Source organism: Takifugu rubripes, chromosome 8 (assembly GCF_901000725.2).
Source record: "Takifugu rubripes chromosome 8, fTakRub1.2, whole genome shotgun sequence".
NCBI classification, from domain to species: Eukaryota; Metazoa; Chordata; class Actinopteri; order Tetraodontiformes; family Tetraodontidae; genus Takifugu; species Takifugu rubripes.
This window is the reverse complement of record NC_042292.1, coordinates 16,549,905-16,565,505: the sequence shown is the minus strand read 5'-3', so window position 1 is coordinate 16,565,505 and position 15,601 is coordinate 16,549,905. Positions and strand designations below refer to the sequence as shown.

Sequence of the window (15,601 nt, the reverse complement as noted above, 5' to 3'; positions counted from 1 at the left end):
CTCAAGGGCAGGTTGAGCGCATCGTCCTGCAATGCGGCCCATGAGCCACCAGGAGGGGCCGTCGGGTCACTCAGCGGGTGCGGATGTCGGGGGGGGCTTCTGTTGAGGGGGGGGAAGGGTTGCATAATAAAAACTGCAGGAGTCCTTGTAAACAGGTGGCGCACGTAAAGAGAGGAGCAGCATAATTCGATACCAGAGGGAAAGGGGCTGCGTGGGGAGGATGGGGGGGCAGTCGGGACCCTCGGCTCTGCCTTGTCTAAATATTTACCCCCCGTCGGCACCCAACAGGGAGAATCAATTGAGGAGCAGGACGGTGGAGGCAGGATGCATTTATTGCGCAGCGATTGAACGGTACTTGTTTAAATAACGCAGCATTAAATACAGATGTGTACAGGTGTGCACTTGCTCCATACATTTAATCCCCTCGTCCTCAGCAGCAGGACCGACCCAGCGGGACGGACCGCGACACCTAAATAACGCATTATTAGCCGATTAGCTAAGGGAGGGTCGCTGTTGTACCCCTGCACGTTATCCTAAGAAAACCGCCGCTCCACGCAACCCGAGCCTGCCGCCTGATGGGAGCCCCCCCGCTGAGCGTGTCGTCTTTCCTCTGGGACATATGGCTCCAGGTTATGCAGGCGGCCTAAACTTACCGTGCTGGATCATATCTTCACATGATTTGACCTATCATCTATTTAGGGGTCAGCCATGCACCGCAGGGGCCGGGAAGGGGGGGGGGGGGGCTTGCACAGATGCTGTCAAACTACAGTGTGTGTGTACACAGGTGTGTACACAGGTGTGTACTGTTACCATTTTACAGTTGATTGCTAATTTCAAGACTGACTGGTGGCCTTAAGTCAAACCTGATGGGGGTATTGGCAACATGCTAACAGCTACGCTGCCCACGGTGGCTGATTTGAAGACGATTATAGCAGAACGACAACACCGGAGCAGCTTGGCTTCATCTCCCCAGCAGCGTCCCGGGATCCTCACACGGAGGTGGCGAACAGGAAGATCTGGATGAGGGGCATCACCTTTAGGGTCGAAAGGTCGGCGAGGACGGCCTGCGGGGAGCGAGGCAAGCAGAACGGGGGTAAGCACCGGTCTGAGGGTAACAAAGCTCAACCCCCCACGCTCCCCAGCCACTCGTGAGGGCGTAATGACGACGCGGGGTCCTTGAGGAGTGAGAGGGGATGGGTGGGAGTGTAAATTTAGAGATGGGGAAGCTAATGTTTCACCCTTGACTCAGAGTTCTAATTACAGGCTAAGAAGCAGAGGGTTATGATAAGTCCCCCTCTCTGCCAGGGCGGGCAGGTCACGGGCATCTAGATTGTATATACTGTACTTCCTCCTCTGGGGGGGAGGAGGGTGAGAAGAACTGGTTTAAATGAGAAGTGCTGAAAAGGGGTTTCAGGTCAGACGCACCTCAGCTGAGGACGACGATGTGACCTCCATCAGGTTTTCAGCCCGGAAGGCAAAGACAGCTGCTGCGAGGACTGTTGGGAGGGTGCAGAGGAAGAAAAGGGTTCAACAGAGCAGCGCGAAGGGAGGGGGCACAAACAACAACATGTCAGTGGGTACCGGCGACAATCTCCAGGGAGTCGTATCCTAGAATTCGGTCCCAGAGAAGCAACAGCTGGTCGGTGGACAGGTACCCAGAGAAGGCCCTCACGATCCACTTGAAAGCGATGCGTAATCTGCACACAAATAACAACAACCACGAGGTAAACAAAGTTGTTAACTTCAGGTCATCAGTTAATGACGTGGATACTGTGTGTAATTTCACCCCTTCGCCACAAGGTGGCACCATAGCTCCAGTGAATCGCGAGTTGACGATCAGTGAAAAAATTCCCAAAACCCAAACAATAACAACATTGTGGATGTAAACAACAGTTTTAAAGCATGAGCTGCACAGACGGTGCGATGGAGCAGCGTGTACTCACGGCTGCGCCCCGACCTGCCGGAGGTGGTAGAAAAGCTGTGGCAGGTACGTCTGGAGGAGACATTCAAACTGCAGGCAGAGGGACACAATGCCCTGCAGGAACACACACACACACACACACACACACACACACACACACACACACACACACACACACACACACACACACACACACACACACACACGGGGTCATAAAAGAAAACATGCAGAGCGGTGAGAAACCCGTAAAAACCCCGGCCGGCTTACGGAGGGAGAGGAGGTGATGGAGTGCAGTCGGAAGAAGTAGCGGATGTACATTTCCTTGAAGACGCTGTAGAGCTTTGACGGCTCGTTGTACAAGAAACACAAGGGCGCCACTGTGAGGTACGCAAAACACGCATTTCCTGTCGTCAATTTGACCTTTCTAGCGTTTTGTCTCGACTCTCCTGGTTTAATAAATGCTGAATAAATCACAATAATAAAAAAAATATATAAACACACCGTACATGGAGAATCCGTGGAAAGGGATGACGCCTGTTCAGACGAGAAGCTGCAGTTTATTTATGTTCCGCTTAAGACAAAAAGGCACGAAAAAACTCACCGTTGGGAGGATAAAAAACCGCACACTTCCCATCCCCGGCGTTCCCTGCCAACAGTTACAGACGTCACATACTGAAGCCCTTCGCGGCGCCGTCGCACACAGAACGAGCGGCGGCGGCGGCTCACCTTGCACGTAGGACCTGGGCGGGGTGGCGCTGTTGTACGCAAAGTGCTCCAAGACGGTGGTGTCCCGGGAGAAGCACAGCAGCACCTGGGAACAGACGGGCCGGGGTCACACATGGGAGCGTGTTCACTCAATAACCTCTAATATGGAGCAACCAGAGCCATTCGTGCATGATTTGTTTTAGAAAAGTCAACATCGATATGAACTATTTCAACCGTGGGAGCTCATTTATGTGCATCCTTGTTTGTCATGTTTGTGCTTGAACCAGTCGAGCCTCTGACCTTGAAAGCATCTTCAGGAAGAATTCCCTGACAGTCAAAAAATGGCTGCTTGTATCAAATTACATGTATAAGTGGGTTTATTTTTCCATTCCATTTCTATTATAACTGCCTTCGTCTCCAAGTGGCCACTCCAAACAAATTACAGGGGAGGAGGGCTAACCTGAGGGGGATAAGGTCGTGGACTGAGGAGCTCCGCGCGTGTCGTGTGACCTTCGAGTGAAAATAAAAACAGGTTCGTCTACCGTCGCACGCCGAGGGGTTTTCGCCAGCGTGTGACGGCCATTTGCATTTTCCCCCGACAGCCATTCCCTCAAAACTTCCTTCGTTTCACCGAATGTTTGTTTAAACCTTCGGTGTCGCAAGAAGCCGCGCCGTGGGACAATTGGAGCATTGAGGGGCCGTTAAGGTCACCGTGGGCCAATATTGACAGCGGCGCTGCCCTCCCCACGCCGGGGCCAGCAGCTTCCCTCTAAACTGCTGCTCAATAAACTGGTTGCAGATTATATATGTGCATGTGTCAGCGGAGCAGCGAAGACAAACAGCGCTCCAGAACAACAGGTCGTATACTGGAAGTAGACAAACATGAGAGCGTGCTGACATTTACTGCGCTCTGCTGCAGTGGAAGGAATTTACATGAGGAATGTGACACAATTCCCTTAATGGGAATAAGAAGGAAGATTAGTGGGTTAAGTGGAGGTAAAAGCCTCCTTTTAACCCAGGCAGAGGGCGCAAAACTGAACAAACACAGGCAAAAACCGTCTGACAGTATCAATATTTGGTGTCTGGATCAAATTCATGCAGATGATGCTTCGGTGATCGTGTTGGGGACGTCGGGAATCCGGTTCTCTCATCCGTGTACCTGGTAGAGGAAGTCTTCAAACACAAAGTAGTCGTCGTCGTTGCTGGCGGTGAGCTTCACGTCCTGCAAAGGAAAGATGAGCTGAGGGTACAGAGAAGCTTCAGGCTTGGCAGCTGCATATCGGAACAATCCCGGAAAACTTTGGTATCGTAGTTTATGTTGAAGGGGATAAATATTTTGGCAGCGGAGGTTGTGCCTGTCGTGGAGGAGCGTACCTTGTAGATAAGCTTGTCCACCAGCAGGTCGTGTTGTATGACTCCGGCCTTTAGCTGCTCGTAGTACATCACATCCTGAAATGGAAAAACCAGGGATCACGACGTGCGTTTCTGCGGTCGGAACGGACCAAAAGGGTCCCCGTGTCTGCGGTTCCAGTGACAGAGCGAAAAAAATGAACGCCACTTAAATCAATTTTATGTGTTCTGACCGTGATGACGGGAGGATTAAACCACTGTGACGGATGGCCGACGTGTTTCCGACCGCGTCTCCGGATCGAGACGTTTATCATAGGCGACGGTTCTGGGGACGGTTCTGGGGCCGAACCAGAGACGGGCATCTGCAGGGGCGGCCCAGAGCCGCCTCCGCTGAAAGAACCGAGTGGAGGATTTCAACTTTACTGGACGAACACGACGGTTCCGTCGGAAGCCGGTGGCTATTAATAACACGCAGGTTACGCAATGTTGCCCCGCTCGCAGAGAGAACGCGCCGCATACCATCCAGGGCCGACCGGGCCCGGAGCCGCTCCGACACTGTCCAGGTCTCCCCCAGAGATCAATCTTGCCATCACTGGCATTGTTTTATCGACTTGGCCTGAGCAGGTGCTGGTGGACTCTGGCGTTTACAGCGCTCTGCCACACACGCAGGCAGCTTTCCGGCCCAGTCGGCTCCTCTAAATCACCTACATTTGATTATCTCAGCATTTGGGCCCACCGCAAAAAAAGCTACAGACAAACAGCAACGGGGGCCTTACAGAGAGCTCCTGACTCAGAACTCCCAAACTGCAAGCTGCCGGGAGAATCTGGGAATGGCTGCAGCTGCGCGGGCCACATCTGCTGGACTATAAACACTCACAGCTGCCTCCGACTCAGCTGACGTAACGTCCCGAGTGCGCCTGCGGTACCTGTGGCTGGTTGGTGGCGTTGAGGATGAGCGCCCACACGTCTGCCCGCAGCCCGGTGGGACAGCCCCGCCGGCTGTACTGCTGGGCCGCAGCGCTGTCCTGCTCCGACAGGACTGCGGAGACAGAACAAAGCGTTACGGCGCTCTTAGTGGTGTCCCTCGAAACCGTCAGGAATGGCCTGAAAAGTCTCCAGTTCTGCAGCTGGAATGATGTAATCCGTACAAACAGGAGCTGGGAATGGGAACACCTGACTGACAACAGGCCTGGAACACACCGGGACAAACACGTCTCACGACGACCTAAAATCCAGACGCAGCCGCGCGACGTCCCCGTCTTCACAGAGGACGTCACCGTGGCGACAGCAGGTACATCGTTTTCCCTTATTTCTGTTTTTTATGACTATGATCCAGGTGCAGAGACAATAAAAGACGTCAGTGTTTGAGTTATTGTTGCCGCTCACAGCAACAATAAACACACTCCTCGGCTCCTGAACGGCTTATCTGAGAGCACTTAGAACTTAACCTGGACGAGGACTCGTGGCTCACATGAAGATACTCGTTTGTCTCAGAGTGACTCAAAAAGAGCCCCGGGAGGTCAAATCAAACTGCGCTCATCAGAAGTGGAAGGATTCTGAGACTACAAACAGATTTCTGATAAAACCACCAAAGAGAGTAGCCACTGACCTTTTTTGCCAATCTGGACGTACTCCTTCTCAAACAAATCTGCCAAAAGCGGGAAAGAGAAGAACACGGGCGCATTAATCTTGGCTTCGGCTTTTCCTTCTCAACTAATTTTATCTCTCAGATTTAGAAATCTTGGCCATTTTGCTTCTATTTCAAGCTTAAACAGCGGAGTGGAACAATGTCAATCCCTGGGCCTAACAGAGATACCGTCTGAGGGAAACCAGGCGGGAGCGCGGGCTGATAGGGAATCATGCACATTTCATTTGGATAAAGATGTTTGCTGCATGGAATTCTCCGTCCTCACAGCTGCGGGGAACATGCAAAAGACTGCTGGAGCTTCTATGGGCTAAAGACTCATCTGCTCTGCAGATTTTCTCAGATATTTAACAGTTTGTGAATACCGGGATGGATGTGAGCGTGGTCATCAATCCCCAGCTGGCCGGCGCTCAGGTTTAATTCAGGGTAGGCCTGTCTCTGGAAGACACCGACACGAGCACAGACACATTTCAAATGGGCTTTTTTTTTAAACTGAGACAGAATCACACAGATAGAATGATCGTTGTCCCCACACCCACCAGCTGCGGGACGTCCCGGACGCTGATGGGGACCTGGATGAGCCCCCAGTGGCTCCTGACGCTGACGTCCTCGCTGCTGTTGTAGTTCGGATTCCGCAAGCTGATCAACACCTGCGGATGAGGTCGTGGGATTATTCAAAGGGCAAACAAACCAGAAACCCAACTGATATCCGCTTACTTCCAGAAAGTCTTTTGGGGCGTAGACGGGCCTGAACCGACTCAAATCTGGGGGGACAGGGAGGAATTTGTGTTAAGTGTAGCTATGAGACAGTTTTAACTGATGTTTCCCCCCGAAAATCAAAAGGACAGCAGAGATCCGCTGGAGTGGGGGGGGCTTTCCATTCAGACCCTTTAAAGTTCAGCCGTAAATTCAAAGGCTGCGTCATCCACCAGAATGAGCTTTTCAATATCACCGTTTCATCCAAGGAGTCTGGACAGCTTCTATATTCCCCGTCTGATGTGTTTATAGCCGGGAGACAGCCCGTCCTAAATGTTATGTTATGCCACTGGACTGTGATCCGACTGTTAGGGCAAAGGGCCGGAGCTGCGACCCGGAGCGCCAGGCTTTCAGTTTGGTCCAAGAATCGACGGGGTCTTGTTAAAATCATCAAGAGAGCATAAATCATTCAGCTCCAGCCCAAATACCACAGGAAGGAATGGCGGCTGGGAGGCTGGAGGTCGCCGCTCTGGGCTGTGCTGACATCTGGAGACTTTTAAACCAACTCTAAACACACACACAAACACTTCAACCATCCTTTCGTCGGCAGAGACCTGGTTCGTCTGTGCCCATCTCGTTCCATTTGTTTTCCAGCTCCTTCTGCTCCGCTGCAGGCCTCTGTGAAGGGGGGGGTTTGGGTGGAGAGAGGGAGGATAAAGCCAGAGTCAAATTAGCCCCATTTCATCCTATAGGTCTGAGCATGTGAGACAGATGGCATCAACACGCGGCCGGCGAGCAACAATTCTTTTAAATGAATCTAAACGAGTGACTTCCTGTCCCTGATGTCAGGGGTTTAATGTCCAAAACATAAGAATGGCGCGACGACAGATGGCAGGGAAGACAAACGAGGGCCGGTTGTATGACATGAGTGATAATATTGTAGCTACCATGCGCGCCAGGGGCACTTCCAGCTCTGTGCTCATGCTGTTCAGGCTTTTGAGGACACGCTTCTCCCAGCCGGCCTGTGTAAGACAACACACAAACACTTAGCTGCTCGCCGGTTAAATGGATACAACAACGGGGGGGAGGGACAGCGCCTCTGACTTGAGCAGGCAAAAATAAGGAGTCAGAGGAGTAGAAGAGCAAGTGAAATGTGACAGATAGGAGCCGACAGCCTGACCTGTGCCTTGCGCATGTAGGCCAGCGGCTCTTTGAGATGCTCTGGCGGAGCTGCGGGATGGCTCAGGGGAAGCTGGCTGGGATAAGCAAAGACAAGAGCGACGGGAGAGAGCGTTACACTTCAATAGAAGAAGAAGGGCTAATCAGGAAGAGAGGAGAGGCAGCCAAACCAACCGCGCCTTTTATTTCCCCACAATGAGCTGCTTGAAGTGCCTGAGATAAGGAAGATGTCAAACAGCTTATAAAAATATTGACATTTTTTTCAAAAGGCCACAACGAGCGCATGAATGAGTCAGACGGCATGCCAGCCCCCCCCAATCCTCCTCTGTCTTTTCCTCTGGTGCAAAAATTCTCCTGGCACGTTGAATGACTAAACCCATGGAGAGTCAGCTCCATCCAAAGCCCTATAAGAACACAAGGAGCTGAATAGCAGCCAGGGAGGCATTAGTCAGTGTTATAAGTCATCCTTTAAAAGCACAGCATTATGGGTCCTCTGAGTCCCAGCCTCAAGAGGGCACAGGGATATGTTCCCCTCAAAAGGAACCAACACTTAAGAGCTGTTTATTGAAAGACGTCTCCAGCACACAGCTCTCGTAAATACTGCTGGGAAGGTATGGGGAGATAAATGGAGATTATTCTGGCCCATAATCAGGCCAACTGAACCGTGTTGAGCCAGAAATTGAGAAAAGAAAACAGAGAAACAGGCAGAAAAGTGAGACGCAGGGTTGTGGCAGGGGAGGAGCGGTGGTCTGGAAGTGTTTTTCCCTCACGTTGTTCTCTAACACGGCAAATATTTACCTTCGGATTAGCTGTTTCACTTATTAGATGGTAATGTGGAATCATCATGACACACGCTTGAGGAAAGGTGACGTAGTAAAGCTGCATCTGATTCTTTGATTAGAAAAAAGAAAGTATGTAATCTGTGTGTTAACGGATTCATGGGAATTGTCATTGGCAAGATGCAAAGCTCAGCTGCAGGTCTGAAGCATCCCACATCTTTTTGACACTTTTTTGACCATTTTCCTGATCATCGCTCCTATTTACATTAAATAAAATACAAGACGCGTAAAATCTACTTCTTGAAACTCACATGTGCAGCTCTCTGTACACCGCATTCTGCAGCTTCCTTTCCCAACCTATAAAGGAGAAGAATGCATAAATAAATAAATAAATAAATAAAAGACAGGTGAGTGTAGGGGCAGATATGCTCTGTGGGGATTATAATGACGCACCCACCTGATGTTTTCAGAAAATTGCGTACATCCTCTTTAAGAGACTCCAATTTTATTTCAGGTTGATGTAGACAATCCTATATCATAGGCCGAGGAGAATAAAAAGCATTTTGGTGAGTTGAGAATAATGCGAGATACATTATGAGTGGAAAATGGACGAAACGCAGCAGGTGTCTGACAGCCACCCGCTAAGCATCGTTAGCCAGCATGCTAACTCACCTTAGCTTGCCTCTCTAACTGCGAGTGTAAATGGCTTCCTCTGAGCCGCCGAACGACGTGAGCGACGGTCAGCGACACCTCGGTGCATCCGTCCATGCTCCTCGGTTCGGTTTCGAGTCGAAAACGGGGCCTGGTTTGGGATATAAACAGTCAATTACACGCAGGCGTAGCTGAGGCAGCCGCAGCAGCATTCCCAGCTTCCTCCGCCGCACCCGTTGCTTAGCAACCACGGCCGGTGGCAGCGCGTCCACCGTAAACATGAAGTCAAGGACTTTGGTTCCGGGATAAATTGTTAATGTTTTTGTCATTAATAACCCTTTAAGTGTCCGTTTTATTGCAGTGTTAGAATGATCAAATTGGTATTTCTGATTTCGGGGGTGGAATAAAATTCAAATATTCTTAGTGTAATCTCATTTAATACTCACGACTCGCCAGTGGGGGGATTTTTAGGTGCACCGATTTTTTTCTGGTGTTTTAATGAGGTTAAAACGCAATTTTGGGTAATCAAATCTGATACGATTCTATTGCACAATTAAATAATGGATTCTCAAAGTGAGAAACTAAATTATCTAATCGGCTGTGAGTTTGCGGAATGAGAAACGCACGGAACTCATCTTTTTGTTCCTTGCCTGCACAATTTCTGTGCGTTAAAAGTGGCAAAAGCACCATAACAGCCCCACCGGGCTTGAACCTGCCACGGCGTATTTTGCAATAAATACTCCAGAACCGTTTTAATTGCTTTTGGGCATCTGAACGGTGAAGCGCAACAGTTAAACTCCAAAACTCTTGAGGGCTGAACTCGCGTAGTTTCCATCCAGAAGATGAGAGTTTGACATTGACGATTTTCCCCCCTCCACGGAGGAAAATAGTCCTTGATAATGCACTTACGTCGTCGTCTGTGGTCCTATAGGGTCTCTGGGGTTGTACTCTCCGGTGGAAACACACCCACTCCCTCTAAAGCAGCTCCAGCTGCTGGGTCCTGAGGGAACAGAACACACACCTGGGCGTTGACATGTCACTCAGCGCTGCGTAAAACGGGCAAACTTCAAACGTCGCGTTCCGCTTAAACCCCTCACATTTATGGAAGAGCATTAAAATACAATAAAATCTACTGATTTAGTATTTTATCTCAAGACGAAATGAAAATGCCGGCAAAATTTCACCGGTTATAACTGAACCTTTACTGCTGCTCCGCTTCCAGAGCGGCCTCCACCCATCAGCCATGGTTTCTGGCAGCTACTGGATGTGTGCGGGTCTTTGTGCGCGTGTCCGTGTGTGTATGTCTGTTGTTTGTGTTGTTTTTATCCTCTGTGAGGCACTTCATGGTAGTTAATGTACAGAAAGTGCCATTCAAATATTGATTGATTGATCAGAGCAATTAAGAGCCACCGAGGCCCCCCGACATGCCCCCATCAGCTGCAGCGCGTGCGGGTTGGATCATGCGTGAAACGGCGCCAGAGGCGCTCCACAAACCAGCTCCACAAACCAGCTCCAAAGTGAAAACTTTTATTCAGGCTCCAGAACAAATGAAATGGATCAAAACAGCCCCACTGAGCTGCTGCCATTTGCATATAGAGAATGAATAAGGATCCTCGCTCTTTATTTTGTAGGGTGAGGCGCGCGGGGGGGCGTGGGGGGCGTGGGGGCACTGAAGGCGGTCTGATCGCGCAAGAATGCGGCTCGTCCACATGTCAGTGCGGAGCGGCAGCAGAGCTCAGCGCACCGGCGTGGAAGCGCACGCAGACTGGGGCAGAACCGTTCCTCCTTCACCCACAGTTCTGTTTTCCGGTCCTTTTCTTGATACACCTCCACCGCTCCGACCGCCCCCCCCCCCCCCCCCCCCCACCACCACCTACCTCCTCGCCTGTGTGACGAACGCTGCTCCAATGACTGATTTCACTTGAGCTGAAGGAAAGGAGCCAGAGAGTGCGCGGACAGAGAGCGCGCCATGGAGACCTTCACCATACAAGACGTGCTCATCAACTCCACGGACCTCAACCAGATTCTGTGCAATTTTGGCATCAAGAATATTTCGGAGTGCGGCGACGAGGAGGAATCCGCGGTCGAACCCAAAGGTAAAGTCAACTTCTCTACCTCTCCCCCTAAAATTGATGCTTTTCAATCCACCCGTGTCAGCCGTATTTTTTGGCTGAAAGTGCGTCTTTACCATATTTCCAACGCAAAAAAACCCCCCCAAACTTTCTTTCTGCCGAGAGCTGACCCGCTGCGGGCATTTGTTTTTGCGTCAGCGCGCATTACGCATATGGTTCAGGTCCTCAGGAACCGGGCTGCTGCAAACCAGTTGCGACACATATGTTGCCTCCTCTGCGCTTTCGCGCTCCGCAGCCGTTTGGCTCAAGTTTTCAGTCTAAATCCGGGCGAAAGCCAATGTTGCGTGAGAGGAAAATATCCTCCTAATGGCGATTAAGAGCTGATCCAACCCCCGCGCCTCGCTACAGAGGATCGTTTGCCGATATTAGAGTGATTTGTGACAGCTGATGACTGCGGGGTCGCGGCGAGGGTGAATCAGAGCAGCAGACGGGTCAGATGTTTGCGTGCGTAACTCAGCCGCGCGTCTGCCCCCAGATATCGACCAGACAGTCCGGATCATCCTCTACAGCCTCATCTTCCTCCTCAGCGTGGTGGGCAACAGCCTCATCATCACCGTCCTGGTGAGGAACCGGCGCATGAGGACGGTCACCAACCTGTTCCTGCTGTCCCTGTCCGTCAGCGACCTGATGGTGTCCATCGTCTGCATCCCCTTCACCCTCATCCCCAACCTCATGAGGAACTTCATCTTCGGCACCGGGATATGCAAGCTGGTCATGTACTTCATGGGTGAGTCCGAGATGGCCTGAATTCCCAGTATCCTACTGGTTTGATTTTGATGTTGTCCAATTGTGGGAGATTTGGCGGCCTCTGGCGGCCAGGATGGCTGATGCGCGCGCTTTTTCTGACTGGAAGAATGTTTTACAAACGCAATTATTTCGTTGTCCGGGTCAAGATGGCGGAGCGTGGAGGGGGACCTGCATCGGTGTTTACGTAACAAGCTCAGTCAGCGATAACCCAACCTAAAGGTTCTGAAAATATTTCCAGCGTCTGTCCCGCTGAAATCTGCTTTGAAGTAGCTTTTTGCTTTAAATGCTAACGTATCTGTTTTTATTTGAATTAATCAGACGCATCTCAAGAGTGAAGTGCTTCAATTTTCTCATCAAAAACTTCTTGGATCTTCTTTGGATCTCTTTTCTAATTGTCTTTGATCTCAGACCACCTTCTTTGTTCTTCGTGTCTGAACTTTAAGGGCCAGAAAAGGTCTTGAATGGAGCTAAATTCTTTTAGATTTAAGGGCATCTGAGACCATCATGCATCACTGCCAGCCCGACAGGGGTAATTCTGTTAAAGTAATCGGATTCCGCTGCCCTCGAAACTTTAAATCTTTAAACTTCCGCTTTTAGCTTTGAGTTTTCTACACGGGCTAAAATAAAATAATGAAATCACGTGTCTCTGCACCATAAACTTCAATCTTTCATTTTCATTCAATTAGGGCGGGACGAGGGAAATGTGATTTTCAGGTTTCCCGCCGCTTCCTGCCGGGGAGGTCATTACGTTGCCATGTGGCATTATTGCCACATTTGTCCACATTTATCTGCCGTTGCGTTGCTACGGACATTTGTGTTTCAGAGATTCTGGAATTCGCACACTCCTGCAGTGTGTTGCTGCGTCCCAGAGCTAAATTTAATGCGACGTGGCGTTAGCATCACGGTAAACGCAGTGACAGAATGCCGACTGTCCTGTTCGTGAAAATCAGGTCATGCTAAACAAAGGTGAAGGGGAAGCTGCTTCGTTAAGATAATTATTATATTTTTAGAGACTTTTTTCGCGCTCAATGTGATTACAGGGTTCTACTATTGTGGTGAGCATAGCTTAGCAAAAAGGCTGGTGAGACATACCAGCAGCATAGCTTAGCAAAAAGGCTGGTGAGACATAACAAAACAATTTTACCTTAGTCTGCCTATTAATACAGACACTAAAAGTGAAATCATTGAATTATGAGGTCAAGCTAGCAGCTAAGTGTAGTGGAATAACTGGTTCGTAAGGCTAATATTTGGAGGGCGCGTGCAGCGTATCAAAAAGAAAAGGTCCCTGATATTAAAGTCGGGTTTAGAGGGATGTAAAAAATGATTGTCTTGCATGCTAGCTAAATTAGCATATTTTACTGTATTGTATTAGCTGCCTTGCGCCTGACACACAGAGACGTGCATCTTGCCTTTGCTTTTAAATGAACAAGAACACAGTTAGCATCACTAGCTTTGATCAACATTTAAAAGCCGAAAGCAGCTCCATCTGTCAGCAGCTCGTCTGTCACCTTTGCGCTAACGGAGAGCTGATAATCGCATACGAATTCTCTGTGATCCACGCAGGCGTATCGGTCAGCGTCTCCACCTTCAACCTGGTTGCCATCTCCCTGGAGCGCTACAGCGCCATCTGCAACCCGCTGACCTCCAGAGTGTGGCAGACCAAGTCCCACGCCGCCAAGGTCATCACGGCCACCTGGGTGGTGTCCTCCCTCCTCATGCTGCCCTACCCCATATCGAGCACTCTCAAGCCTTTCACGCGCCGCGACAACAGCACCGGGCACATGTGCCGCCTGGTGTGGCCCAACGACATCATCCAGCAGTCCTGGTGAGCGCATTAGCGCCGCGTTGTTCCGTAGCGGTCCCAGCGGGGCGTCCTTCCACTCTGCGGCGCCATTAGTAAATTCACGCAGCGCCCCTGATTGATTTTCTTAGCCGGTGCAGCTGGCGAGAGACGGCCACCCGGGAAAACCTAGCGTCGGATGTGACGGCGTTAGCGCCGATTGCCTGATGCGCCTTCTGCTCCCCTCAGGTACGTGTCCCTGCTGCTGCTGCTCTTCCTCATCCCCGGCATCATCATGATGACGGCCTACGGACTCATCTCCCTGGAGCTCTACCGCGGTATCCGGCTGGAGCTCTCCAGCAGGAAAAGTAGCCGAGGTAAGGGGAAAAACGTCTCCTGAAACCTGGCGATGGAACCCCGCCCCCCCCTCCCTGGTTCTCACCTTTGACCTCCTCCCACCCGACAGACAGACAGGCCAGCACCGGCAGCCTCAAGCCCGGCGACAGCGACGGCTGTTACCTGCAGCCGTCCAAGAGGCGGAGCATCATGGGCAGCCTGGGAAACTGCGGGAACAATCCCATCATCGGCCGCATGACCAGCTCCAACTCCACCGCCAACCTGATGGCCAAGAAGCGCGTGATCCGCATGCTGCTGGTCATCGTCTTCCTCTTCTTCCTCTGCTGGACCCCCGTCTTTGTGGTCAACGCCTGGCAGGCCTTTGACCGGCGCTCGGCCTACCGCCTGACCGGCGCGCCCATCTCCTTCATCCACCTGCTCTCCTACACCTCCGCCTGCGTCAACCCCATCATCTACTGCTTCATGAACAAGAGGTTCCGCCAGGGGATGCTGGCCACGTTCACCTGCTGCGTGTGCCTGAGGAACAGCGCCAGCGAGTCCACCGGGATCAGGATGACCGGAGGGAAAACGGGCAGAGCGAGGGCGGCGCCGAAGGCCGCCGAGCAGAACGGCCACAACCCCCTGAGTGGAGTCAACACACGCCTCACCTGCAGCGGCGTACATGTGTGAACATGGATTAGCTAAAGCTGGACTGCTACGTGCTTGAAGACACGCGAGTGTTTAAAGGGACGCGTGCGGACACAGGAAGTACGGCACGAGGTGGCAGGAAGTAGTTTGCCGCTCTCAGCTTGCCACGTTTCGAGCCCAAAACTTCACAAAGTACCCCAAATTTGCTCATTCTCATGTAAGTAAACTCTTTGCTAGCCATCAAAGCTAATATTGAGCCGTCATGCAACATCTAATCCCACGGAAACTAGCTGATAAATAAACAAGCAGTACCACAAGTTGAAGGGAAAGGTCCTGCGACGGTCCAGCGGCTAATGCGCGCGCTAGGCCGCAACTCGTAAACCTTCAACAAAAACACAAATATGGGATAACATCTTGGCTGTTTCCTCGTTCTTGCACTTAAACTGTAACTTGTGCGTCAAGAGGCCACACTTAGCCTCTTCAAACAGGTTACGGTTATTTCTGTTTTCCCTGTCTGTCTATACTAAGCTAAGCTAAACACCTTCCATGGTTACCGCAAACAGAAAGACAAGTTCAGCCCCCAAAGTACTTCTGTTTTATGACGCTGGAGGGGTAAAAGCAGGCGCACCGCGCCGCCACCCCAGGACGAATAGCTGCGTTGCCGACCCTGACCTGAATTACTAGGAACGGGGAGAGAGGCCTTATCTTTCTGTGGGACTTTGAACACCTGTATCCCGTCTACCCCAGCGTGAGTACTGGTAAATATAGCAGCGGTAGTGTAGCAACCTTTGTTTCGTAGTTTAAGCGACGTCGACTCGAGTATTGTTATGTAATTCTGTTTTGTTTGTGTTTTTTTTAACGTTGTTTTCAGAGTTTGCCCTTGTTTATTTCATGATAATGTGCCTGTTGTGGATGTCGCCCCCTGCTGGGCACATGTTGAATGTAATCCATTCCATAAAAACCTGGTGGGAACACTTGGGTCTCCTTTTTGGACTCTTTGAAGCGTCTCTTTGCCCACGTGTCAGGAAATGG

The 15,601-nt window shown here is 50.9% G+C and overlaps 2 protein-coding genes across 2 annotated transcripts; one reads left to right on the top strand and one right to left on the bottom strand.

The window, feature by feature from the left end:
- Positions 1 to 314: 314 nt before the first annotated feature.
- Positions 315 to 10,174, bottom strand: tbc1d19 (TBC1 domain family, member 19). The gene is made up of 23 exons (XM_003966938.3): positions 10,126 to 10,174; positions 9,836 to 9,926; positions 8,948 to 9,077; positions 8,733 to 8,805; positions 8,587 to 8,632; positions 7,498 to 7,573; positions 7,265 to 7,339; positions 6,932 to 6,995; positions 6,339 to 6,385; positions 6,161 to 6,271; positions 5,987 to 6,059; positions 5,586 to 5,624; positions 4,903 to 5,015; positions 4,001 to 4,075; positions 3,786 to 3,848; positions 2,648 to 2,732; positions 2,523 to 2,567; positions 2,423 to 2,455; positions 2,189 to 2,298; positions 1,944 to 2,035; positions 1,582 to 1,697; positions 1,426 to 1,496; positions 315 to 1,064 (listed from the first exon to the last, which is right to left on the bottom strand). Exons 1-23 carry the CDS (start codon positions 10,169 to 10,171, stop codon positions 990 to 992), a joined length of 1,749 nt encoding a protein of 582 aa, XP_003966987.2. The 5' UTR covers positions 10,172 to 10,174; the 3' UTR covers positions 315 to 989.
- A 342-nt stretch (positions 10,175 to 10,516) lies between these two features.
- On the top strand, positions 10,517 to 15,543 carry cckar (cholecystokinin A receptor). The gene is made up of 5 exons (XM_003966939.2): positions 10,517 to 11,022; positions 11,534 to 11,785; positions 13,369 to 13,630; positions 13,835 to 13,962; positions 14,052 to 15,543. The coding sequence occupies exons 1-5, from the start codon at positions 10,896 to 10,898 to the stop codon at positions 14,609 to 14,611; spliced, it is 1,329 nt and encodes a 442-aa protein (XP_003966988.2). The 5' UTR covers positions 10,517 to 10,895; the 3' UTR covers positions 14,612 to 15,543.
- The last annotated feature ends 58 nt before the right edge of the window (positions 15,544 to 15,601 follow it).